The 26945-nt window shown below is 41.1% G+C and overlaps 1 protein-coding gene across 3 annotated transcripts; it reads left to right on the forward strand.

Annotated features, from left to right (window-relative positions):
• Positions 1 to 264: 264 nt before the first annotated feature.
• On the forward strand, positions 265 to 20856 carry cyld (cylindromatosis (turban tumor syndrome)). Of its 3 annotated transcripts, XM_068730158.1 has the most exons (17): positions 265 to 605; positions 1429 to 1964; positions 3771 to 4082; positions 6243 to 6348; positions 7159 to 7260; positions 7820 to 7936; positions 10741 to 11129; positions 12153 to 12318; positions 12414 to 12555; positions 13083 to 13205; positions 13547 to 13638; positions 13947 to 14013; positions 15106 to 15238; positions 16317 to 16425; positions 16647 to 16765; positions 17157 to 17373; positions 18507 to 20856. In XM_068730158.1, exons 2-17 carry the CDS (start codon positions 1473 to 1475, stop codon positions 18689 to 18691), a joined length of 2871 nt encoding a protein of 956 aa, XP_068586259.1. In that variant the 5' UTR covers positions 265 to 605; positions 1429 to 1472; the 3' UTR covers positions 18692 to 20856. The 3 variants fall into 3 exon arrangements, with proteins under 3 accessions (XP_068586259.1, XP_068586260.1, XP_068586261.1); XM_068730159.1 differs by lacking the exon at positions 7820 to 7936; XM_068730160.1 differs by lacking the exons at positions 7159 to 7260; positions 7820 to 7936.
• The last annotated feature ends 6089 nt before the right edge of the window (positions 20857 to 26945 follow it).

The following is a 26945-nucleotide window of genomic DNA, read 5'->3' on the forward strand; positions in this document are numbered from 1 at the left end:
AAGTTATTTCTTAATTCATTTAGTATTGCTTCGTTTATTTAAGTAAATATTCCACAATAAATACTTCTTCCACCACTGCCTGGCAAGAGATAGCATCATCTGCCCTGAGAGCTACACCTCAACCTAACTATGTGTTCTGCCATTCATGGGAAAACCCCACGGAGCGGTGCCTGATTACAAAATATAATGAACAGCCAATCAACGCTCGTAAACGAAACGGCTGACCAATGCCTGTCAGGGAGTGCATGATGTCATACACTAAGTTTCGTGAGGTCGTCTCCTGTAAATAATATATCTCATAGCAGTAGTGATACACTGTATTATTTCACGTATTTCCCATGGAGAGCAGATTTATCTAAATGCTGATAGCGTACTGTCGAGGTTGGCAGTCCTCTGCCAGCCCGCTCGATATCGCTCAGCTCGCTAGGCTAACTTTAGCGTGATACTGAGCTGGTTTGGACGCTAGCATTAGCTAGCCATTGAGCTAATCAGAGGTTATTACGGGAGGAATCTAGCTTGTTTCCAGAGGCCTCTATCTAAATGAGATGGACATCTGAAATGACAGTCACCTGTGTTCTCTAACTGAAACTGACGCGTATCAAAGGGTAAGTGTCCACGTCGATAGTATTGAACGTGAATTACTATTTGGGGCTTTTTAGCTGGCGGTACGTTAGCTACTTCCCTCTCTTAAAGGGCCTGTGACTGACAGCTTTTGCATGGCGATGACACACTGCTGCTCTGGTTGTCAGTGAAAATGTTAACGAAAACGAGTCATCACATGGGTGTCCGTGAGGCCGACACTGGAATAAACACAATTGTAATCATCTTTGTGGTCGTCACATCGGGTCAGCGCCAGGGTTGAGATCACTTTCACTTTTCTACCTGCTTCTTAGCACTGTACAGCATTAGCCATAAACGATATTACTTAAATGTGATCATGTTGGTACTCTGACATTACACAATTTATTGAAAACAACATTACTGTCATGCTTTAAACAAATGTCGGACGAAGTGTGCTCTTGACTGTGTCGAGCGGTTGATCATCATTTCTGAGGTGTCATCAGGGGAAACCCAGTTGTCTGGTATCTGAGTCTTGCCCTGTGTGTGTTTTGAATAAGTCAACTGTCTGCTCACTGTTTATTTTTTTAGCATATTAAAATCAGTGAATATGAGTAATGTCACACAAGGACCTGCTAGAAAAACAGGGGTACTGGGCAGCAGACAGAGAGAGTACACATCATTAGGTAAATAAATCCACATATCTTTTAATTAAAGAGCAGTAATCAGCTGCTTAAGACGTAAACTTACCTTCCAGATTTCCTCTATCATCATACATCTTTACTGAGGTCCCCATTCATCATTATTCTGAAAATATTAGCGTTTTGTTATTTCAACATCTTCCCTGGTCATTTGTTATTCTTCCTACAGGTCAAGCTTGCCTTGATGTTGGACCTCCTGCCTAGCATGCAGCCATGAGCTCTGCCCTGTGGAGCCAGGAGAAGCCCAGTGGGGGCTTCAGGGAGGACTGGCGCTTCTACATGGTCATAAAGGAGTGTACGGTGGAGAAGCCTCCCCAGAAGACCCTGAGGATCCCCCGCGGCAGTCTTGGTCAGGCCTGCCAGGAGCGCAACAGCCTGGGGAGAACACTGCCCCCATGCAAGGGCAAAAAAAGTCTCCGCATCCTGGACCAGACCAATGTGGTGCTGAGCCTGGACGAGCGGGACGTCCTGGAGCTGGATGAGAAGCTGGCCGAGCTGCTGTTCCCCATCACCAACTGTGAGGAGCGGTATGCCCTCCTCTGCAACAAGTCGCGGCTGGAGCGCGTCCGTGATATTGACTGTGGGTCGAAGGTGCGCGTCCAGCTGCGCTCAGGGGATGAACCTCTGCCCGGAGTGGTTCGCTTCAAGGGCTCGCTGCTCCCTGACAGAGCCCTCTCTGGGATCTGGTTTGGAGTGGAGCTGCTGGTGAGAAATTGTTTGTCTTTTGTTTCTTTCTTCTTTTTTAAAGAGGGTGTCGTGGTTATTCTGTGTTTCCTCTGTGATCGGTGCAGGAGAGCTCATTAAAAACAACAGAGAAGAAAGTCAGTTTGAACGTGCGCTTGAACTGCAGCTTGAAAACAATATGTACAGATATGGAACCAAAAGCAGAATTGCAACCAAACACCACTGCAACTGTGAATATGTTTTTATAGGAAACCCCTTTTAAAGGTAGAGAACTAATCATTTCAAATCAGCTGTCAAAAACAAACATGTAATCCTTGTTTTTAATCACGTTTCAAACCAGTTAGCACCGATTGCATCTGTGTGGCTTGTGTAGATTACTTTCAGTCTTATCCAATACGAAATAAACACCCAGGCGCTGGCTGTTGATAGCATCTTGAAACCAGCTGATTTTCTTTCTAATGCTTAAAGCCACATCAGCACCACAGTACAGCAAATTAAAACACACACACACACACACACACACACACACACACACACACACACTGTCTTTATGTATTAAGAAGAGATGTACAACCATTTCCACCACCCAGGGCCTTTATTAATAAAGTGCTCATAGCAATAGCAATACAATGAAGTGTTTGTACTCCTGTTCTTAATAAATAAGATGTACAGAACTATGTGGTTTTTGTGAGCAACACCATTCATTTGCTGGAGTGTGAGTGCTATTTTAAGCTCAATAGACTTTAGTATCAACATACATGGGAGGACAAATGCAAAGAGTACAACCGGGTTTATTCATCTAGATTGTGCTCACAGATGTAAGTGTCTGCACTTTCATGTGTGCCTTGTCAACTTGGTGTCCCAAAAGTTGTAAGTACAACCCGTAGCACATTTGGATGAATTGGACCCTGAAACAAATCAAAGTTTCTGCTGATTATTGTCGAGCTATTTTGGAGCTGTTTGTACAGCGCACAAGGCACAATGAAATGCTAACTATTCACAGCTGTGTGACATTTGCTATGACAATGTCGCATCTCGGGACTTTGTGCATCACATTCGTTTTGACTTGCTGAAAGTGCAGGATTAAATGATGTACATGTTGGTCTGTCAGATGTCAAAATTCTTCGGTTATTGTCTGCAAAGTTTATTCTCAATGTCTGCCCTTTCTTAAGCTTTAAAGAGAGAGACTGGCTTTGTGTTATTTTAGAGAAAACTGAAACAAAGAAGCAGTATTTTTACTGACACAAGGGCGAACCTTTGTGTTAACTATTCCTTTAATCTCAACACTAAATCTGACTATTCGATGTCACGCTGTTCATTCTGTACCGTATGTACAGCAGCGTTACACCATACAAAGGGTTACTTATTGCAGCACAATGTTGTTTTTATTCTTCCAGCTGGCGTCTTTGTGAGTGGGCTGATGGAGCTCAAACCTTCAGACCGTAGCTCAGGCCTCAGTTTGCACACATGCTTCAGATACAATTCTGATCTTATGCCCCTACAAATTAGAGATGACTCAAATTCATATCTAATAGGCATGTGAGAAAAGAGGCACAATATGTTACAGTATGCTTTGTGAGCGCATCTGTGCTAGAACTTTCTGAATGCATTCATCTTTGCAGTAAGTCAACTCGTATTCCTGCTGCAGTAATCGATCTTATGCGCTCACAGCTCTATGATGTTGACTTCCCTTCCCTGAAAAATGCTGAGCAAGCAGCCTCTCTACCTGCCCTACTTTTTTTATGATTTTCTCATCCCTCTTGCTCCTGTTCTGTCTCGCTCTGTACACTTCGTCTCATCCTCCTTCCTTTACTTCCTGTCTCCCAGGAGGAGGGCCGGGGCCAGGGCTTCACGGAGGGCTCCTACCAGGGCCGACAACTTTTCCGCTGTGAGGATGAGTGCGGCGTGTTTGTGGCCCTGGACAAGCTCGAACTCTGGGAGGATGAGGATGTCGAAGACTTCGGCGAGCTGGAGGTGGACCACGTCAATCTGGTGGAAGAGGACCAGGACTTCCCTCCGCTGGAGATCAACTCCAGGGTCCTGGTGCAGACCAGGGACGGGCCAGAGAGAGGCACCATCATTTTCTGTGACCTGCTGCCGGGCAATGAGAGCCTGGGCTACTATGTTGGAGTTGACATGGTAAGTAACGCTCTTTAACTGTATGTCTAAAAATAATCAGCAAGTTAACTGAAAAAAATAATAGGCAAATGCACACAATCTAATATTCCTGCTACTGTCAAATGAAGGAAAATATTTTTTTAAGTTCTAAACCAATTTTCTCTGACAATGACTTGTTTCACTCATAGAAAAACTTCAACATTTTGGGAAATACACATGTTTTCGCTTTCCTGCTGAACTCTCATGTTTGTACGCTAAATATGAACCAGCCGGCTAACTCATCTTAGTACATAAACAAGGATTCAGACCATTTCTATTTGTAGGAATCAGTAACTTTGTGCAGTGTCTGCTGATTGCCCAGCAACTTGTACCGACCAAGAAACAGTCCGTCTTATGAACCCTCGTAAAATGGCAATTTTTTTTTGATGAGCTTGATGAAAAGTAAGGAAGTGAAAATGTCCAACTTCTCTTTCATATACGGTTCACTGCTGGTCCAGGCTCACCTGTAAGCAAATCATAATTTTACACATTAAAGTTAGACTTAACTTAATTTCTCATGTCGTGTGCATGGTCGTATCTATTTCTCTCAATTTCAGCCACCGTCCAGACTAAAGCGGAGATTTTAGCTTTAAAAATGCTAAACAATGGCAGCTGGTGAGGGTCTGTTGGCTGTGTGGCAGCAAATTTAAGAAGACAACTAGTCGCCACTTTGATCGTTTAAGTTTATAAAATAACTATTTTATCAGTGCAGCACCTTGGGGATGAATACTGGTTAACATGCTTATCGAGCATGATTAAATAACTAGCCAAAGATGAATTACTGCATTTCATTGTGTCAGTACCTGTACTCTGTGCAATGACAACAGAAAGTGAATCCAGTCTAAAAAGACGAAATTTAGCAGTTTGCATTCACCTGGAAACTCTATTGTCGACACAAATCTCTTTCACGTGTGTTAAAATTCAGATTTCTTAACGTAGACGTATTCTATGCTCCACCATTCAGTGTTATTGCTTTAGGTAACAATTCACTGACTGACAATGGAAACACAGTGTGTTCAAACCAGAGCTGTCACACCGGAACGGAAACGTACTCCCGTAATGTAAAACCTTCCTATTAACTGAGTTATTCTTTGCACATAAACTATTCATTAAAGATGTAATACAGTGTTTGATAATCGATACAGTTTCACAAAACATAATATTGTGGTATTTTCAAACATCCCTAATTCAATGCTCGTGTTTAGTGTCAAAATGTTCTTACCTGCTCAGTGTTACATTTAGGTAGCTGTTTATAACGAAGTGAGATGATGTTTTAATCCCGACCGGATGCTCCGCCATCTTTGTTGCAGTTTGTTTATTTGAACTTTATTTATTTGAACTGTCCTCGACTCAGTAGAGGTGCAGACATTTCAGCTTCAGGCTGAAATTATGAGGATGAATGACTTCTGTCGTGACCTGCATGTGTTTGTGTTTTTGTTTGTCTTATGACTGTTTCCCTGTATGTTGAGGGAACATGTCTTGTTGCCTGGGATCACAGTAGCTGGTATCTATGACTACTGTTGTCAGGCGGGAGAGGTATTGTAGTCATAGAGAGATTGAAACACATAACTGAGGCATTTGACTGCTGATCGTTAGCAGCAGCAGCAGCACCAACAACAGCAGCAGCAGCAGCAGCAGCGGCCCACTCAGTGCATCTGAGCCACCCACACAAAGGCAAGGCAGTCACGCGGGGAGTGAGGTAAAGACTTAGTGCTGTATGACCCAACAGCATGGCAAGGGGCCAGCAGGCAGCTGAGGAGAGCCCACTGCTCTGCCTCACTCTGCGTCCAGCCTCGCCCTGCCTTCTCTAGCTAGTGGCACTGGCCTCACGCTTACCGTAGATTATCCCGCTGGAGCAGAGTCCTGCAATCCAAAGTGAAGAAGCAGAACAGTGTGGCTGTGCTTTGCAGAGAAAGCAGAGCATCTGTTCAAGATCTGTTGTTTTGGTGGAGAAGATGAGATTGGATCATAACAATACAGAGGATCAAGCTTGAGCATCATTTTTTTTTTTTTTAGAGCGATAAGACAAAAGACCTCCAAGAAGATAGTAGGCGAAGAAGCACGTGTGGCACCTGGTCAGTTTTGCAGAGATGAAGAACGCCTGGCAGAGTTATAAGCTTCTCATGTCTCCAACTCTTTCAGGACAATCCCATCGGGGACTGGGACGGTGTGTTCGATGGGAAGTTGCTGTGTAATTTCGCCAGTTTGGAGCACACTCGACTCGTCCCCATCTGTGACGTAATGCCAGGTGAGTCACCTAGTCTTCGTCCCTGTTTTTGGACCATGTGTGTGTCATGAAACCCTCAACAGTTTCTGAAAACATTCAGCTGTGCCTGCCTTGGACCAGCTCTGAGCTCCCTCTGAGCGTTCTGAGTTTGTGTTTTGCTTGCAGCGGGAACAGAGAGCCTTTTGTGTTGATGTCTCACTTGTTTTTGAAAGTCAAGTGAGATACTCGGGCTCTTTGTTCCCCACATTGGCATATTGATTTGTTTATGTGTGCTACGGCCGCCTCTCTCTGACTATTCAGACTTGCATCTGGAAAATCTTGAAGATTCTTTATTTTGCATATTTGTCATTTCCCTTCGAAAGCCTTTCTTTTTGCACCGTTTAGACATGAAACAGGAAGTATATGCTAAGTAGAGCTACTTTCAAATATACCCTAAATATAATTTAGTCATTTGTTCCTTATTTTCATTCTTCAGAAACTAGACAGTCCAGTGAGAAAGAGAGAAAAAAAAGAAAACTTATGGTCAAAGTTACATCAGTGTGTTAAGTTCAACATCTTCTGGAACCTTCCATAAGCAACACATCTGTTGTCATTGGCTAAATGTCTAATACTTTAGACAGAAGATAATATAGTCTTTATGCGTCTTGGTGGTTGTTTGAATGACTTGTATTTATCAAACTGCGGTGACTAATTGAAAACCGTTAAGGGATAAATATACACTACATGCATACATTGCAAGTGGGCTGTGGATGACATCTGGTGCATGGCAGTTTAACCTAGGCTGAGGGGGGTGTTGTGCCTCTAATGTGGATGTATTTTTGGGCTGTACAGAATATTCCATGCAGGACCAAAGGCTGCAAAAGCACAGTTTTGCCCCCAGAGGCACCAACAGTGACAAGTCGTCCTCTGGCCAAAGCAAACCAAAGAGCAAAGGTACTGCACTGCTGCTATGATACTAACGTAACTGATGTACCACCCGCTTGGTATCATTCTTAAAGGAGCGTTCCATCAAAATTGTTGGTTGAGATTCTACAAATGTTAAAAGCGATCACAGTACTTTTTTTATATGCTGGTTTCACAAATTTTCATTTGCCAGTTCTAATTATCCCTCTGAGGCTGTTTCCTGGTACAGAAGTCTTTTCTTAAGTTTTGGTCAAACTTAAAATATTTAGGTATGCAAAGCTAAGAATAGCAACAGAAAAAACACTTTTGGTGGAAAATCTCTTTAAAAAGATAATAATAACAGGGGACATGCTTAACTCCATTTTTCACAAAATATAAGAAACTCCTGTTGACGCGGCTTCGATTTGATGTGAATGGAATGTGTTACTACGACGATCGCTTTTATTGTCTCGTTATGTTTCTTTTAAGCAGACAACGGACTGCAGTTGCGGATTAATTTACCTTATTTACTCGGTCTGCTCTCACACACACACACACACACACGTGTGCTTATCTGTGTGTTTTCTTCATGTACTTGTGTTATTTACAGGATTAGGTCATCAGTGTGGCAGTAGAAGCAAGTCTGAATTTTACTATACTTTAAATGGCAGCTCTGTTGATCCCCCCGCCCAGTCCAAATCCAAAAGCACATGGTACATTGATGAAGGTAAAACATGGGGACTCATGGGATGTCAACCATCTTACCGGCAAGCTCCTGTTTACAACAAGCTACAGACTAATCCGTTTCCCTAAGGCACACCTTAATCTATATACTTTTGGTTTACTAACATTGGCAGGTTCAGGGTTTCCATTCCTGCTGGGCCACCCCTGTACTAAAACACATAAATATTCTGGTACTGTGGGTTGCAATAAATAGTAGTCCTTCAAAAGTAACATACAATAGATTGTAGAATGTTTTAGCAATTGGTAAAGTAATTTATGCAAACTTATTTCTCCCACCTGCTAAAAATGTGAGACACATAATCATTTTTTTTGATGATCAAGTGAGTTTTGGGTATAGTCAGTCAGGATATAGTCACTACAGTCAGGATATAGTGACAGTTTGAGCAAATATAAGGAAAAGTTACTTTTTGTGAATTTTAAGCACTGTAGCTTTAATACTTGTATTGTGTTTCTAATCTAGTATAAGGTAAAAATGATAAGGCACAGTACCTCTATATTTCCATACAGTAGTGTCTCAGTATTTTGAGATATCCACAGCATATTATTTGTCCAGTAGTTGACTGCTTCCTAATATAATTTCACGTAGATGTAGTGTTAAAACAGTAGTAGTCGTTATAAGAAATACCACCAACACAACTGATCTGATCTGTGAACAGAAATCATTTTCCAGTAGCTTACAGAAGAGGTACATTTTAGATGTACACAGCAGAATAGTGGGGGTTAGTAATCTTTTTTTATTTTCTCCTCTTAAAGATTTTTTGATATTTCATAGTGTAACTGGGCACATTAAACATCGACTGTAAATGTAGTGGACATTAAGCTTACAACATATGCAAAGTAGGACATTTAATGTATAATTTAATAAATCAGGAAAAGGATGTTAAATGTTATTAGATCTTTTTTGTTTTAACTTTTTTTAACAGGTGGGATAAATTGAGTTCCTCACAAAATATAATCACTGTATGTATATGTAGGTTATGTACTGTAATTATTAAATTCTGGGATAAAATAAAATGCCCCAAACATGGTTTGTAGAAAAACAACAATGCGTAGTTTGTTGCAGTAGCTTGCTATGAAAACCTCTCCACTATTCGTGTCCTTCATTACCATTTTAATGTGATATTCCACCTGCATGGAGTAATTGGTGTCACCCCGAGGCTTTTAATAATGCTCAGTGCTGCAAGTAACTCCTTAACTGGCTGTTGTCTTTGGCTGCAGATTGCCTTTTTTAAGATTAACATTTCTGTGTCATGCTATTTGCCAGCCAAAGCATTAGTAAAAGCCTTTATTTCTAGTGTCAGGACTCATTCACTGATTCAGTCCGCACAATGTCTCATTGTTTTGGTATTTTCATTCACGGGACACAAGTTCGAATCACATTGCTCGTGTCATCACCATTGCGTGTCAGTTGTGAAGAATTTGATACGTTTTCTAAAACGTCACCTGTAGTCAAGATGGTGGAGGCAGATTTTCACTGGATATTAACTCAATATTCTGTTTCTGGTCCCGTTCTGCATACGATTCATGTTCTGATCATGAATAAATGCATAACTCAAAACCAGGAGACATCACAAATCAAGCAAAAAGTAAGAAACGAAACCAGATGCATACGAGGTGATGTACCTCAGATCTACTAGCATGTGCAAGCTCCGAAATTGAGAATACTCATCAAAATGAGGACAGTAAAAAAGCTGTGGTGTTGCCTCCTCTCCAGGCAAACAGATTACTGGAGTGTCTGTAAAAGTATTTCAATACTAACGCAGAAATTAGTGGCGGTCAGTCATAAATGGCTGACGTGCCATTTTCACAACTGCTTACTCATCCTGTGAATGTATCATCATATCCTCAGGGTCACTTTCCATGTTTTGGGATATTTTGTCTTTGTGATGATGTTGCTTCCATTTCTATCACAAAACGATCAGACTATCTCTGGTTCTCTCTGTGGTGGAATAGTTCAGATGTGGATGTATAAGCTTAAAGGGAATATGCCACTTTATCAAGTATCCATGTCGTCTGTCATGACCGTTCAGTCAGAACTTGTGTTCTTGCATCATGTTTGCTTCAAGGACTCCCAAAATACTCCAGTTTTCAGCTTTAGCAAAGAGTCCGACTCGACTGTCATGGTAGGTATGCAAGGAATTCTTCTTTTGTGAATTCTTAGATAAAGTGACACTCCCCTTCACAAATGCATGGATTTAAACGGAAGAATCTGAGTTTGAAGCAAAGTGAAGCACGTTGCAGAGCACCATCGGATGGGAAGAGGAGTCTGCACACCAGACGCCGTGTCTCAACAAAGGGCTTTTTCACACCTGAGTCTGGACTGTGGCTTGTTCCCTCAGGAATTAAATCAACAGTTTTTAAACATAAGAATTTCTCCCATCCCTGCCATTCATTGGAAAGGGATATATATCATCATATTGACAAAAACACTAGTTGACCAAGGTGTGAAAATGTCCCAAGACACTTAGATAGTTTAGGTACAAAATATCAAAGATCTTTACCGTTGAAATTTATGAAAACTGTGATTTCTGTGGAGCCAAATACCTCCAGTTGCCAGTGTGCAGGTTGCTTTCTTCCTTGAAAATCTTGTTTTTGCAGACCTTCAGTGATTCAAGTTCTCCTGTTGTCTGTTTATAAAAAAAAAAAAAAAAAAAAAAAGGGATTTTCAGCTAGATGTTAAGTTACTCTTTAAACACCAACATCTCTACAATAGTGAAGACAGCCTTCATTATATGGAGTGTTTTTACTGTTAAACGTACAATAAGTTTTCTGGTTTCTCTCCTGCAGTTGGGGAGGACCCCGCCAAGTCACTTACTGACACGCCCCCTGACTTCAACCAGTCCTCCCCGCCCTCCAGAGCCCCGCCCTCTGCCTCACTGGCCAGTGACAACAAGTTCCACTCTCTGCCCTTCAGCCTGAACAGGAAGACTGGGCCCATTGACAGCATGAGCCATGGGCCTCTCTCCCTTTCTGTCCAGTCGGTGATGGGAGAGCAGCCCGAGCCCCCGTCGCCTGCTGCCCCTCCCTCACCGCGTCCTTCGACGCCTCCCAGAGGACCGCCAGGTCTGGAGGTGGGCTCTCTGGTGGAGGTGAAGGAGAACCCCCCTCTGTGTGGTGTCATTCGCTGGGTGGGCCTTCCTCCTGGCCTGCTGGAACCTTTGGCTGGGCTGGAGCTGGTAAGGCAACATAGCAACGTAAACTTGGAAGTTTGATCTAGTTTCCAGCCTGAACAGATAAACCCTATATTTCCATTTTATCCCTGTTGTTTCCCATGAATTCCCCATACATTTCCGTTCATTCCCATGCAAAGTTTACGCCTTGAATATTAACGGAATGTTGTAACCCCACTGATGACCACAAAAATATCTGCCAAACATTTATTAACTTGAGCTTGTTTTGATCATCCACACATGTATTGCATATCCCTGGTTGATGAGGACTTTTTTTTTTACTTATATGGACTTATTTTGGGCCATGTTGATGTCATAACTGTTCAGGTCAAGTTGCTTGATTCAGTTATAGAACATTTAGTTAAACATTTTTTTAAATTTTTTTAGGAAATATGCTCATTTGCTTTCTTGCAGAGAGTTAGCTGAAAATATCTTGAATGCTCTCATATCTGTGAGTTAAATATAAGGCCACAGCCAGCAGCTGGGTAGCTTAGCATAAAGACTGCAAACAGCTGGCCTGGCTGTATTTTAAAGTAACTAAATCCACCTACTAGAACCTTTAAAGCGCACTAAATATCCATACCAAAAAAACGAAGCGTAAAAATGACATAAAAATAGATTTTACGGGGGTGTAACTAACCATGCACAGTGACTTCCTCTATACTCTGCTGGCTGCATGGTGGCCTCATGGTGACGATAAGACTCAGGACAGTCACAGCCAAACCGCAAATAAACTTATTTTCCAACATGTTGAACTAATCATTTGAACACAATTCTATATTTATATTTTTCTGTTGATAGTTTATATGCACATGGGCCACTGGTAGTAGAAGGTCTAAGTAAAATGCAGCATATTTGTCACTAAGCAGCCAATCACTATTAAAAAAAATTGGTAAACAAAGTCAATTACAAAAACTATCACATCAGGCAGTCCTAAGTACGACCTAAAGCATTCAGAAAAGGACTGAATACATTTAAAATCTATTGTTTTTTTTGATTGGATGACGTGTTCTTGATCTTCTCCTCCAGGAGGAAGAGTGCCCCGGTTGCACTGACGGCACCTTCAAAGGTACGCGCTACTTCACCTGCCCCCCCAAAAAGGCCCTGTTCGTTAAGCTCAAGTGCTGCCGGCCCGACTCCCGCTTCCCGTCCCTCCATCACTCCGCCAACCCCATAGAGCGGTGCAACTCCATCGGTGAGTCAGTAGAACTGGCATGATTAAGACGATGCACCAAATGAACTATCATCTCCAAAAAGCTTTACACTTTTTTACTGTGTGTGTTTATGCAGCATTTGGAGGGTACCTAAGTGAGGTAGTACATGAGAACACGCCTCCACGCACAGAGAATGATGGTCTGGATGTCATGGTAGGGAAAAAGAAAGGCATCCAGGGCCACTACAACTCCTGCTACCTGGACTCAACCCTCTTCTGGTCAGTACTCTTTTAGTCTAACAGTAAATACTTTATCAGCCACAGTTCACGCCATGTTATATTAACGTCTCTGGACTTCACTCATATTGATTGACTATATAGTGCTTCCTCTGCCAGCAGTGCTGTTTGCCCAGAAGCAGAAGCTTATTAGTAAACTGTTTTGACTTTGCCCACCGGCTCTAACAGGAGGTGTGTATTCCTGCTGTGAGCAGGTCGGTGGATAGTGGCTCGTCTGTTGTTTTTGCCAAACTGCCAAAGGGCTATTGAACAAAGCAGTCAACCCAAACTTCCTCCCCGAACTACAGGAGATCCCATGCTTTGAAGATGCTTCGACCAGTTTGGAGTTTAAAATTTTACCTTTTTAAAATTTGACGAATGAAATGATAAAAAAACACTTCCAAGTAAAGTTAGATTTTATGGGATCATATAAGACCATGGTAAATCCTCATTTATCTTATATAGATATGATAAAAGAAACATGAATATCGACGATTCATTCATTCTGTGTTGTATATCCTGCCCTGCAGTCTGTTCTCCTTCAGCTCTGTACTGGACACGGTTCTGCTGAGACCACGCTCCAAGACAGATGTGGAGTATTACAGAGAGACCCAAGAGCTGTTACGCACAGAGATAGTCAACCCTCTGCGCATGTAAGTCAGAGTGATTCATTGCATACGTACTCATGACTCACATTGTAGGTTTTGACTCGGTGTTCTCATCACCTGTGTTATGGATTATGTTTTTGAGTTAAAGATGATCAAGACAAGAATGCTTAAGTTTTCTCCCAGACCTTTAAACATGAGCTTGCACATGATTGAAGTTCAGATAAATAAATAAATAAAAACTGGACTATTATAAGTTGCATTATTTACTTTATCGTCAAACCCTGAATGTAACATCTGATGCAAAATTTCCCTAGCAGATCTAATGTCACTCAACCAAATGTTTCCCGTTTTGCTAGCTTGTAACTTGTTGGTGCTTTGTCCTGCAGACATGGGTACGTCTGTGCTACCAAAGTGATGAAGCTAAGGAGGATCCTGGAGAAAGTGGAAGCTGCCTCTGGGTTTACATCTGAAGAAAAAGGTAGGGACAATGGGACAGATAACCTTCAACAACTTCTCACCGTCGTCATTGTCATGAGTTTGACTGTAACATGACGATTGTTTCAACTGCTTTGTATTGGTGTTAAGAATCTATATTTTGATGATGTGACTATTATTGAATAAGCGGCTATACTGATTAAAGACTTTTTGAGGATAAAACCAGCTTTTAAGAAGCTATAATATAAGAAACACAAGTAATCAACTACTTTCAGATAGCATGCACATTCATGTCATCGACTTCTCAGGAACGTTGCCTCACATCTCATTTAAGCACATCTTGTATTGCAGATCCTGAGGAGTTCCTTAATATCCTTTTCCATCACATACTGAGGGTGGATCCGTTACTGAAGCTGAGGTAATGGTCTGTTGCCTTTTGGGAAAGAAATGCAAGCCCTCTTTGGATTCTTCTAGTGCGTAAAGGCACAAAGAGACAGCTGCACAATGTTGACTTACCAAGCAAAACATTTTTTGTGATGCATGTTTCTTTTCACACACAAACCATGTGTATGACATGCACATGCCGCTCTGACACTCTGCAAATACAGCTCCAAACACATCACTGCTGCTAAACCACAGAACTAAACCAGGCCTTGTTTAAGCCTGCAGTATGCAGATTTACACAGTCACATATTGTTTCACTTCTGCTGCAGCGCTTATGCTGGAGATTGAATGGCAGACAGTGTGGGCAAAGTGGTTTAGCTGTAGGAGGGTTTTTTTTGGTCACGATATGAAAACTCCCTTTATAGTCATGTTTTATGGTCTTTGCAATTCAGATGAACAGCATTCGGTCTACTGTACGACAGTGTTACGCAGTAGTATTTCCATAGCAATGCCTTCTATATCAAAGCCAAGTAGTGAGCGACTCACAGCATGGTAAAGCCACGTCATATAACGAGACTAATCTGAAACATGTACCTGGATTAGAAATGCATTCTGCAGTTTGTCAGGCACAGGATGCAGAAAATGTGTTTATTAAATGTCAAGCAGTTAAATGTCAAGTTGAACTTTTGATCATCAGGCAGTTTGATGTCAACATTTAACTGCTTTCAATGGAAAAATAAAAATGATCTATTGTTGTAGTAAAATAAGTCATTTATTTAGATTATTTATACACATTTCATAGAAGAATTTTATGCAATCTTAGAAAATTCTTCAAGTTATTTAAAAATATACTTAATGAAAAACAGTATAGATTTAGATTAGATTTAAACCTTACAGGTTTAATCCATATCTACTACGTAAGATGCTCTTTGGTATGAAATAGTTAGAATTACTAACAGGTCGGCCTCAAGTGTTAAAGCTTTAAGAATAGAATCAGAAAACCTTGATATTTTGTATCGGTGAGATAAATATCTCTCCTGGGTACTACAGGAAGTTCTTTTAATATCTGCACAGATTACAGTTGTCCTGTTATTGAAAGGAAGATTGAATAAGACTTGTTTTCCAGGTCAGCAGGACAGAAGGTCCAGGACTGTTACTTCTACCAGATCTTCATGGACAAGAAGGACAAGGTGGGAGTTCCCACCATCCAGCAGCTCCTGGAGTGGTCTTTCATCAACAGTGACCTAAAGTTTGCAGAGGTGAATTTCATTTTGCTTCAACTTCTTTTCTTTTTTTAACAGATTAGCTTGAGTTAAGTAGAAAGATTGGTGTACATGTACAATTTATTTATGAAAACATCAGGTATAAAAAATATTAATTTATTTGATTATCATTATGTAATTTTGTACTGCAACAAGTTGTGGAAAACGAATCATCTGAAAATACTCCAGAGGTACTTTTAGCGTGTCCTGTGTTTTGACAGAGCAATGGCTCCCCCCTGTGTTAATACACAAGTGTAGTTTGTATCATGGTACTATATTTGTTATTGTTCCTAAATTAAAGTTGATTAAACGAGACCTTAAGTCTTTTGGTTGTTTCAATGTTGATGAGGAGAACAAAATACTTTTTAGGTAAAAAAAGAAAGAGTTGAAATGTAAGGTGGTCATGGCCCATGCAGTGATCTACAGTTTTTGTTTATTTAAAGGATCCCATTAGCTGAGGTCAAGGCAATCAGCTAATCTTCATGGTTCACTGAAATGAATTGCATTAATAAACATAACATTACATTCATATATAGTTCCATTAATTTACAATTCAGAGCCAGTGCTGGAGAGGTGAGAAGGTTTCACAGAGCTTGTCTATTTCCATGTCCAGTCAGCCAGCGGTACCGACCCCACAGCTCCACAAATGAGGGGCGACATTACAGGACTGTGTGTCCTAAGCTAACGGCAATCCTAACAATGCACTTCCTCGATCAAAAGCAGCTTCCACTGCTGATCAGACAACTAATTCAAACAAGAAATGTAGAACATACATCCCACATAGAGTAGTCACATGTCCTTGATCTGGAGGTACTTACGTTTAAGATTTTTTTTTTTTTTTAATCCTCATTTTCTTACCTATTTATTACCCTAGAAAAAAATGTTAACTTTGGAAAAACAAAACAAACACAAGATTGTCTGTGTTCACTTCTACAGACATAATTGCTAAGGTCTGTAATATGTTACATATCAAGTACATTGTGTGGACTCCTCCACACATTAGTTCTGATTTCAGTTCCTGTGTGCACTGATGACCACATACGTTTTCTCTTTCTCTGTTTTTCCTGACCGCCAGGCTCCCTCCTGCCTTATCATCCAGATGCCCCGCTTTGGCAAGGACTTCAAAATGTTCAACAAGATCTTCCCCTCACTAGAGTTAGACATCACAGACCTTCTTGAAGACAGTGAGTTGTAGCCAGTCATTTTTTTTCCAGTGTGCTTGTGTGATGTGTTCTTGCCGATCGATGGTGTTTCAGAGCTGTGTGGCATTTGGTAATGAAATCCCGCTGAGTTGTCACTGCTACTCAACTAAGATGAAGGAACCTTTTTCTTTGTTTCCAAACTGGCTAAAGAACTTTTGTGTCGTGTGTCAGGCAGAATAAATATATGTGTTTTTATTATCCAGCTCCAAGGGAATGTCGTATCTGCGGAGGCCTGGCCCTCTACGAGTGTCGAGACTGTTATGAGGACGGGGATATCACGGCGGGCAAGATTAAACAGTTCTGTGAAAAGTGCAATACACAGGTAAACAACAGAGGGCATTATTGCAACACAGATTCAACAAAAACTAAGTTGCAAAGTGTGGTTCAGGATCATCCATTTGGTGGCGCCAAATCCAAAGGAATCAATCTGTCTCAGTGCAGTCTCAAGTTACTTTGCAGAAGAGTGGCTTCTTCAGTAGATTGTAACACATGGTACCGCCATTTCACTTGTTCATATACACATTGCTCAGTGCATATACTAAAATATTGTTTGATTTATATGTAAATTGCTCATCTGGCAGTATGAGTCCACAAATGTACTTCAAAGCTTTTATTTCCTGTGATATTTAATAATGTTGAAAATGTTCAAACTTTAATAGGCCACAGTAACAAACAGTCTTTGTGACGGCGTGTACCTGCTTATACTGATTTAGGTTCACCTCCACCCGAGGAGGAAAGCCCATCGGCACGGCAAACTGTCTGTCCCCAAGGAGCTGCAAGACGGTACGGGGCGGCAGGGCAGTTTCCCCCGCCAGAGGATGGAGCTGTTCGCCGTGCTGTGCATCGAAACCAGTCACTATGTGGCCTTCGTAAAGTACGGCAGCGCAGATTCCGCCTGGCTCTTCTTCGACAGTATGGCTGACCGTGATGGTAGGTGTCATGGCATCAGACTGGTGCTTGAAATGAGATCCAAACACTGGTGAAAGAAGATGGTATTAATAGGGCCTCAGAAACACTAAACTAATTAATCACTATGCAAAAAAACATTCATGCACTCATGCAATTACTTTAAATTGTTAGTTTGAATTTTGAACCAAAGTTGTGGTTTGTCATGTCGTATTGTACTGTAAGACTTTGAGATACAGTGCCACTATTTATTCTTCATGTCAGACAAGATTGCCACAGCGCCTTTAATAATAGCAATGGGAATTTTATTTACATATCACATTTCATTACATATAAACTCAAAGCGCATTAAATTTAAAGACAAAATATGAAAATATAGGCATAAACTTAAGAACATTAGTAGCATAAACTAAATAAATATAAGAATACAGTCGTATACACCCGACCACAGAGCAATAAGAAACAAAACATCAACCCAATCAAATAAAAGCCCCTAAACACACACACGCATAGTAATTAGCCATAAGCCTGGGAGAATAGGAACGTTTTTAGTTTGCTTTTGAATATGGACGCAGTTGTGATGGACCTCAAGTCACCGGGCAGCTTGTTCCAGAGAGCAAAACCACAGTAACTGGAGGCACACTCACAACCTGGATCTAATTCTGGGTACAGCTAGAAGACCTGAGAGACCTGATCGGGTTATAGTCAGTGAGCAAGAAACGTACTGAGAAGCCCAAACCGTTTAGTGCTTTATAGACCATCAGCCGGATTTTGAAGGTCAATTTTTTTCTTTTCCTTTTTTTAACTGGTAGTAACAAATACTGCTATAAATTTATCTCCAATCTGACTTGGGTAAAATTTCTTTTAGGGCTGCTACTAAAGAATACAGTATGTTCCTTCTAAATTATTTTCTACATTAGTTTTTAAGATTAATTGTTTGATCAGTAAAATGTTTTTCAAATTCAATAGAAGTATTTTTAAAAGTATTTTACATTCTTATCTGCCATTTGCAACTTCTGGGTCACTGTTTGTGACAGTGGCCGGATGCATTAGCTCCTAATAATTTAGTATTCCAAACACAAAGAATAAGTTGTGAATATGATGCGACTAAGGCCTCGCTGTTACAAATGATCACATTGTTTCCAATGACTTTGCAGGAGGGCAGAACGGTTTCAACATCCCCCAGGTGTCTCCCTGTCCGGAGGTGGAGGCCTACCTGAAAATGACACCAGAGGAGCTGCACTCCCTGGATCCCAAGAGCATCCAGGGCCAGGCCCGACGCCTGCTGTGTGATGCGTACATGTGCATGTACCAGAGCTCGACCATGAGCCTGTACAAGTAGAATCCTCTACCCTGCCCCTCCACCCTTGCCCCTCAGCTACACCACCTCCCCCTTCCCAAGGGCAGGAGATTCCCAGAAAGACCAAAAATGAAAAACAAACTGAAAGAAGAAAGGCTGCCTGCCAGCAGGGGTGCTGTCCAGAGTTAACCCTCTCCACCCCACCTCTCCTCAATGCCTGCCCATCTCCGGAGGTTGGAGAGAGGGAAGAGAGGGGGAGAAGCCTATTTGCACTGTGCATTAGTTGAAGTGTTGTGTTCTTCATGTAGGCCCATGTAGCTTCCCTGTGGCTCACAGCTGAGCATTGGTGGTGGATGATGAAGCAAAAGGTAGGCCTTATGAAGATTCACTCCCTGTTCAGGGAGGAAGTGGGAGAAGATGGACGTGAGGGCTTGCTCGCATCGCCGCGGCTGACAAAACATGTGCAACAAAAACAAGATGAGCTAGTGGGAGGACCTTGGCCACCTCATTTACCTTAAGAAAAGAGGAGTCCTGCTATTCTTAATCACTGTAAAAGACGGGAGCGTTCCATAATGCTACATTTAAGGAAGCAATGCAGTGTGCAAATCCTCATCCAACCTGTGTGTACTGTTCTAAAAAAACTTGTGTAAAATCTCTTGGTAGGATAGATTTCTCCAGGTAGTAACATCAACGGTATAGACGTCACCCTTCTGACCAGAGTATTCTGCTCTCTGTGAACCGGTGTGCATATTTCCCCATCACGCTGTGTAAATGTCTTTACAGTACATGTTTTGCAGAAACAGATGTAGCCATTGTAAAAGTCTCACGTTTTACTGCATACTTGCTCAACCAATGCTGCACTTTTGCTCCATCCCCAAGTGGACCTATCAGGAAACATTTAGGTTTTGCTTTTTCTTTTTTTTTTTTTTTTTCTCCCATTGGAAGTCACAGTGAGTGCTAATTTGTTGGTTGGGAGACATCAGAGTTTTGTGTTACAGAATACAAATGTGCTTCTCCTCTGTAGCTGTAAAGAGCGCTCTGCATTGCTAATGCAGAGGAGATGCCAGATAAATGCATGGAAGGAGACTTGTACAATGGCTCCTGTTGTAAAGCTGGTTGGTGGAACACTCCATGCATTCACAGGGTCAATGAGGTGAAATACTGGAAAAGTCTGGCTGTTATCTTTAAAGTATGAGAGTATGATGTGAAGAACTGCACATGCAGTGGGTTTTTTTTACGTCTTAGACCCGTTGAGGACTTAATCTAAATTATATTTTCTGTTTATGAAGCCTTTTCTCTGCCCGTCATGGCAAATATTGACTCTCGCTGCCTTCCATGAAGATGTGACATGCAATGTTTCCAGCCATGCACCAGATAACACAACAATTGTGATCAAATCGTATTTATTGTATTCTAATCATATTACAAACTCCTATGTCGTCCCTTTTTTGAGAAAATGAAACAGGGTTGATGACACTGGTGTGGGGACTCCTCCTCTTTCTCAGTAGAATGAAGTGAGTTATTGCAGTTTACGCCATCTCATAGCAACTACTGAATGTTAATAGTGACACGTTGAACAGTGTAGAGTTAACAAAGGGTGGGTGATGATGAATGAGGCACGAGGCTGGAAACCTTGGGGCACCATATATACGTATTTAAAGAAAACCATTTAAATTAAATATTTAAAAATTCCGTTGTATTCCAATTTCCAAAAGAGTACCTAAAGCATACCGTGGATTGAGACATGAAGTAGTTTGTTTTTCTACATCACAAACAATTGAATTAAAGTAAGAAACTGCACATGTTGGCATCAGCATTATATATATATATATATATATATATATATATTCCTAAATCGCAACTTAATCATGGATTTAGTTGCGAGAATAAGTGTGAAAGGGTGTTTTTTTTAATAAATTAGGTTCCAGCTGACAACTTCCATTTTGCTCTGTGGTCGTTTCCACTGTCCCAGGGATCCTGACAGGAGACCTTCCTGTGTGAACTTTTTTCTGCACTGCTGAAGCATGTCACTGACTGGAGCCTTGTTCTCTATGAGAGAAGTCTCAGAACGTAGGATGGGATTTTTGAATTTTATTTTTTTTTTTGCATCTGTACAGTATAGACATACGTAACGGGTGGAAAATTAATGTCAGTGATGTTCCTGTAAATGTTAACAAAATAAAGCCCATTTTTAAGGGTAAACGGCATTGTTCTCAGTGATGTCATGATAGCATCAGGGATTGAGGGCTGTCTCTTGCAGATGTTTTGGGTTGGAGGTGGAAGGGGATTGGTGAGTTTTCGGATTGCAGTCTCTTTGTCACAAACATATATTCACAAGAAGAAAAAAAAAATAAACATTGTAGAGGGAAATTGAGAAGTGTATTTCACTTCTGAGACACCAGTGAGAGTAGAAAGTAACTTCGAAACTGGCTCTTTCAGTGTCAACATGCAATGTATTGCTTTACCTTTTAAAGGAGCTGTATATAATATTCTGAACATTAATATAGCAGCAAACATATAGTGTCTACCTGAGCAGACAATCTCTCCCCCTCTCTGTGTTGTTGTTCAAGCCTCTCCTTGCTTTGTTGTCGTAGCCGGGCCGGCTTGCTTTTAATGCATGTTCATGCATATGAGTGTGCGCCACAGGTTAACTCTAGGCAGCCGCCCGGCACTGCTGTCTGACGGTGGTTACAGCTGATAATGCCGTCCAGACCAACCTCGTCGTCGTCAGAAGCGTGCGCCCGCCCCCTCCGGTTCCGTTTCAGGTAAACGCTGTTAGCTCTGTCAGCACTGTCGCAATTGTTTGCACCGTTAGCACCATAAGCTGTGAGCCGCTTGCCCGCCATCGCCATTTTGAGAGCTGTTTAGAGGCAACCAAATAGCTCCCAATCCCGAATCTTGCACCTGTAACATTGACTGACTGTTAAGTGTGGTCAGAGGCGCCACAGTCTTTTATTAAGTTACTTTTTTAAAGATTGTAGACCTACCCACACATCTAGCAACTCATAAATAAGGCTTTTAAATGAACTTTGAACTTTGTTTTCTTGTAATTGTTTTTGTCTGTTATGACTGTTCATGCAAGGGGTTGGCTTGCGGCGGAATTACTGACAATGGTAGCTACTGAAACAATAAAAAGACCTCCCATAGTAGCATTTCCAACTGGATATTTTTTAGATATTTTTTGCAAGATAACTGCCTCCAGAAAGTAGATATGCAGAATGCATTTTTTTCTGGATTTCTGCTACGTTGTTAAAACAAGATGCTTTCAACTTACCTCAAAAACTGTGAGAAGCAGCAATGCATAGAGAAACATGACCACTGAGACTTTCTCTGATGTAAAATGTTCTGTTATGTGCCCATGAATTTATCAACACTATAATAGATGTTGGTATAGCTTTATATGGTTAGTACAGCACAGGCCTGTCAAGTGTCATGTCTTACAGCAAGACTCTGTTTTGTGTCTCTTGCTGGTTGAGGTGAACATCTCACATTATTACACTATTAAGGAAAATAAAAACAAGGTGTTGTAATTTTCAGCAAAAAACTGACGACACACATGGAGTGAAGGATATATCTGGCCTCACGGGCGTTTTCTACTGAGTCTGAGATTGGCAGAGCAGCATGCTGAAGCAGTGTCTGTATATTTTCAAGAGGTCCCTTGCTTATTGCTATTATTAATATTATTGTATAGTTTTTTTCTGGGAGATTCTGGAGGCTTAAGCAGTAAATCCTTGTAAAACCTGGCCTCTGGGTGTATTTTTCAATGTTTAAGGTGCGTGTTATCCACTCCTTCAATGATCCGATTCTTTACTGATAGGATTACCATGATCAAGCCCAATTTAGGCTTCTGACACAGTGATCATCGCTGACTTGTAAACATACAACAACAATATGATCACAGCTTCTTATGCTGACAGGAAGATGAGAAAGATTACAGTAAGTATAGTCTGTTTTGATCACTTGGTTGGCTTTAGTCTTCTATCTGGCCTATATGTTCAGATTAAGTCAATATTCAGTGACCCAATTCCCCAGACAGTCTCTGACAAAACGATACCCCGAGATAAATCGGCATGTATTATACATGCATCTCCCCCACAGGAACCCTATTCCACACCTTACCTCGTTTATTTTTTAGTCAAACTTGAAACCAGCTTAGCAAGCTGACTTCAGAAGTGCCAGATAAGTATTTGTCAACAGAACAGCTGGCACACAATGCCCTCTTGTAGCTTTATGCCACAGCATATGCCAGCCGCTCGTAGCGTGTGGTAATTTAGCCGGGGCTGGTTCTACAGGAACAGATGGGCTCAAGTATTGTTATTCTCGCTCCAGCTCAGGGCCCCTGGGGGGAATCACTAAATAAAATCAAAGCAGATGGACCTCTCTGGGCTAGGCTGTGTTTATGATAAACAGCCAGCACAACCAGTGTCCATCTAACACCTTAACCCCACCCACCAAACAAACTAACAGGAAACAGGATTACAGTAGTTTAACCTCACCTGCACTGCGGGTTTCTGTTTTCCATTCACCCAAACAGTAGGCAAACCCAAACAAATAGAAGACAGGAAGTACATTATGACTTAACCTGTTCTGTGGAGACTTTCAATCATTTCCATCAAACACAACATGTCCTTTTTACCCCCTTGACCTTAAACTTTAAAATTCTCTCAAAACATAGATACTTCTCTGTCTGACTTCCCTGTTCTTTCCCACTGTCGGAGGACTGTTTTTGTTCTTTTATAACCTTGTCAAGATTTCATTGCTCTGGTTCTCACATCCATGCCATGGACACAGGCCTTGGTTGCAGTATGGTCATAACACCGTCCCATAGGGTAATAATTGTGTCCCCCTGTTGTTATAGTACATGAGAATGCAGGACAGTTCTCACTAAGCACTGAACTCCAAATCTATGTTCATTCCCATGGGAAAAGACGGCAATAAACAAAGGAATCCTATCAGTGCAGAAGGAAGGTAAATGTCTAAGGCCATTAAGACAACAGGAAAGCAGTGATTTCCGGCACTAAAGATGAAAAAGAGTGGAGCATCAACGGTTTTAAGCCAATCAGTCCTAACTCAATATACCACTTAGGTGTTGTTTTAACTCCATCATGATAACCAGTTTTATTTACTGTCTTCAAAGGTCACTTTCTGATGAAGTCAAAGTAGTGTAATCAACCTAAATGTTTATAGCCAAAAGTATTAACTCAGCAGTTACTCAGTCACTGTAAGCTATCTTAAAATATTTGGTTTACTTTTTCTTCAGGCTTCACCAGACAGTTGTTTTTCATCGTTACCTTGATCAGTTTTCTTTCCGTGGAGACATGCCCCTCCAAAATTACACTCAGCCAGACATTTAGCCTATCCATCTATACAATTCATCAGTTTAGGGACGTAAGTGCCTCTAGCTTGAATCTTGTCAGGACACAAAACCAGATTATTTTTTTTTTAAATCGCTCGTCATTGTTGTCTCATATTTTTTCAAATCAGTGAGTGCAGGCATGCACAGGTTTTAGGAGATCTAAAACATTATTAAAAAAATATATCATTATGTGAATAATGACTAATAATAATTTACAATATTTTTTTTTCCTGTTTTTGTATTCCATTGGCATTCATATATTCAACCCAGTATGACAGTCCTTTCCTTTGTATTACCCTTAATCTTTGCTTCACCAGTGGGTATCGGTGCTACTAAACGGCATTGTAATCTTTACATTTGTACTAGTCCAAGTAACATAAGTCCTTCTCCCACATTTTCAGAAAGGACCCTGGCCGCTTGGATGAAGAATTAATTGCCTCTAAAGCAACAGCTACCAGATGTTGTTGCTCCTAAGAGCCAGGTGTGGATAAATTGCATATGCAGAATGTGTGTAAAATATTTAAAGTCGTATCTTTCACTTAAGGTGTGAAGTGTTTTTATTGCCCATCACTGCTTTGAGTATGGCGAGAGGAAAGGCCGGCGGCCCCCCTGGGCCTGCCATGCTGGAGCTCAGCACCTGTGGTGTTAAGACTGCGGATGGCGAGGCTGACAGTGAGACTTGGCATGACAGTGCGTCGTGGTGGGGATGGTGTATGGAAGGTGTGTGTGCGTGGTGGGGGTGGGGTCCATCCACCTGTTCGCCCTCTAATTCTCTCCCGGCTGTCACCTTTAACACTGCATTATTTACAGGTGCTCTCTGGATGGAGCCACAAGCTGCTGTCTGCTTTCAATATGGATGGTTGTGTGTGTGTGTGTGTGTGTGTGTGTGTGTGTGTGTGTGTGTGTGTGTGTGTGCGCACATTGGCCTTCCATCTACTGAGACATTTTCCACCAACAACAACTCAGTTTTTCAAAGATGACTCTAAAGTGGATGAACTTCAAATTGCTGAGTTTGCAATGTTGTGTCAACAGTGAATTCCAAAATTGAATTAAACATGGTTGATGTGTTTCCAAACAGCAGAATTAGGAACTGTCTTTTATTGTTTCTACCTTATGATCACTTATTTTGTGATTCAGCATTGAAAATCACACAGAGCAGGTGTGACTGACAGTGTCCACAAGTGCATTTAGGATTCGATTTCATTACTGTCTGCTCTTCAGGAAAAATCATAGAATTTAGCTATTGCAGTGGACGACATACTAGCTGGCCACATGTGAATGATAGTGATCATCAGGTTAGCTTAATGAGGTGAAGATAGCTTATGTAGCCTACTACTCATCCTTTATAATCAATGCTGTCTGGCCCACAACTTTACTCCTTTGGTTCATTCTCACCGCTCTCATAATGTCATGATAGTGTAATTTTGGCCGCAGCAGGGAGCTCTAAAAACCCACTGTACAAAATAGCCAACAGACACAGTTAGAGACTAGCTGGTGAACATAGTGGAGCGTTTAGCGGCTGAAGATCCAGATATAGTTGGTAGAGACCAAAAACGGAGCTAAAAGAGAGTGATTTGTCATGTGGACACAGATTGACTCAAAATAAATCATAATGATGCTCCATAGCTGGATGTGTAAATAAGTAAGTGTTTGCTTACAAGTTTGCTTATTTCAACTAAAAAAATGATATGTCAATGTTGTGTTGACAACTTGTTTCCGGTACCCCCAATGCACCAAAAGTGATTGCAGATTTAAACGAATGCTCTCTGCAGGCTACACAGCGCACAGGGAGCAGTGGGAAGTGGATCTGTGACCATCTACCAGTGAGACTGTCAGCCACTCTGGTGTCTGTAATCTTGTAAGACCCATGACCTCTGAAGTAACATCCAGTACTTATTGTACATACTGTAATTTCCTCTATAGTTTAAGTAAAATTATGCAGAGAAATACCAATTCCAGATGAAATCATTACAGCACATAGAGACTGGCCACAGACATTAAACATTGTTCACTGTAATGACTACAAAATTACTATGTTTGGCTAAGTAAAGTATGTCCTGTTCAATGACCTTTTATTATCTCCCTTACAATTTCCTCCCACAAACTAAGCAACAATGGTCAGGTTGGACAGCTATGTTCAAAGGGACTTGCAGTTATCTGAAATAAATAATCATTTGAGGATCAAAGGCCAATTAAATGATTAGTCTGAGAGGAACTTATTATTCTTAAAGTTTTGTGTTTTTTTTAATTTACTTTAAGAGGTATCCTAAAACAGGATACATTAACACTTTATGTTAAAAAAGCAGATGGAACAAGGGTTTTAGAAAAACGCACACATTAGGCTTTAGTTTGTCAGCCTGGGGCCATTATTCATTAACATTATATTGTATTATGTCATAAACTTTAATGTATGCCTTTTGTCATTAAATCCAATGGATACAATTTTAATACATATCTGGTAATTATTCAGGAAATGAGATAATAAAAATAGAAAGAAAACATTTGACCTTTTCCCACATGACCATGTCATTACATCACTGAATATTTCTCTCTCTCAAAGATGACTGTTATCTGCTGGATGGGCGATGTGCACCCTGTACAGATAGATGCATAAACACTCCTTGTACCCAAACAAAGGCATCAAGCAGGCATTTCATTAGACCATTGTGTGATATGGCAGGCCGCTGCTGTGAATGTATTTATTAGTTTGCGATACATGCCTTTTCCTGTTGTTCCCGGGGCAGTGGATAATGCTGGTTTTGTTCACGGCCCAGTGTGAACGGCGCCTCGGTTGCCAGCTGTCAGGGCTGATACCGTCTCATTTGGATTCCCAGCCTGCTCGCTGAATGGCTAATTAGATTTGCCATTTTCAATCCCCTGATTGCTATACATAGCAGGACAAAGGAGCTGACAGCATGTAGCATTCAAATCCAACTGTAA

Source organism: Cebidichthys violaceus, unplaced genomic scaffold (genome assembly GCF_023349555.1).
Source record: "Cebidichthys violaceus isolate CVI_PGR_0920_01 unplaced genomic scaffold, fCebVio1.0.p SCAF_5, whole genome shotgun sequence".
NCBI lineage: Eukaryota > Metazoa > Chordata > Actinopteri > Perciformes > Stichaeidae > Cebidichthys > Cebidichthys violaceus.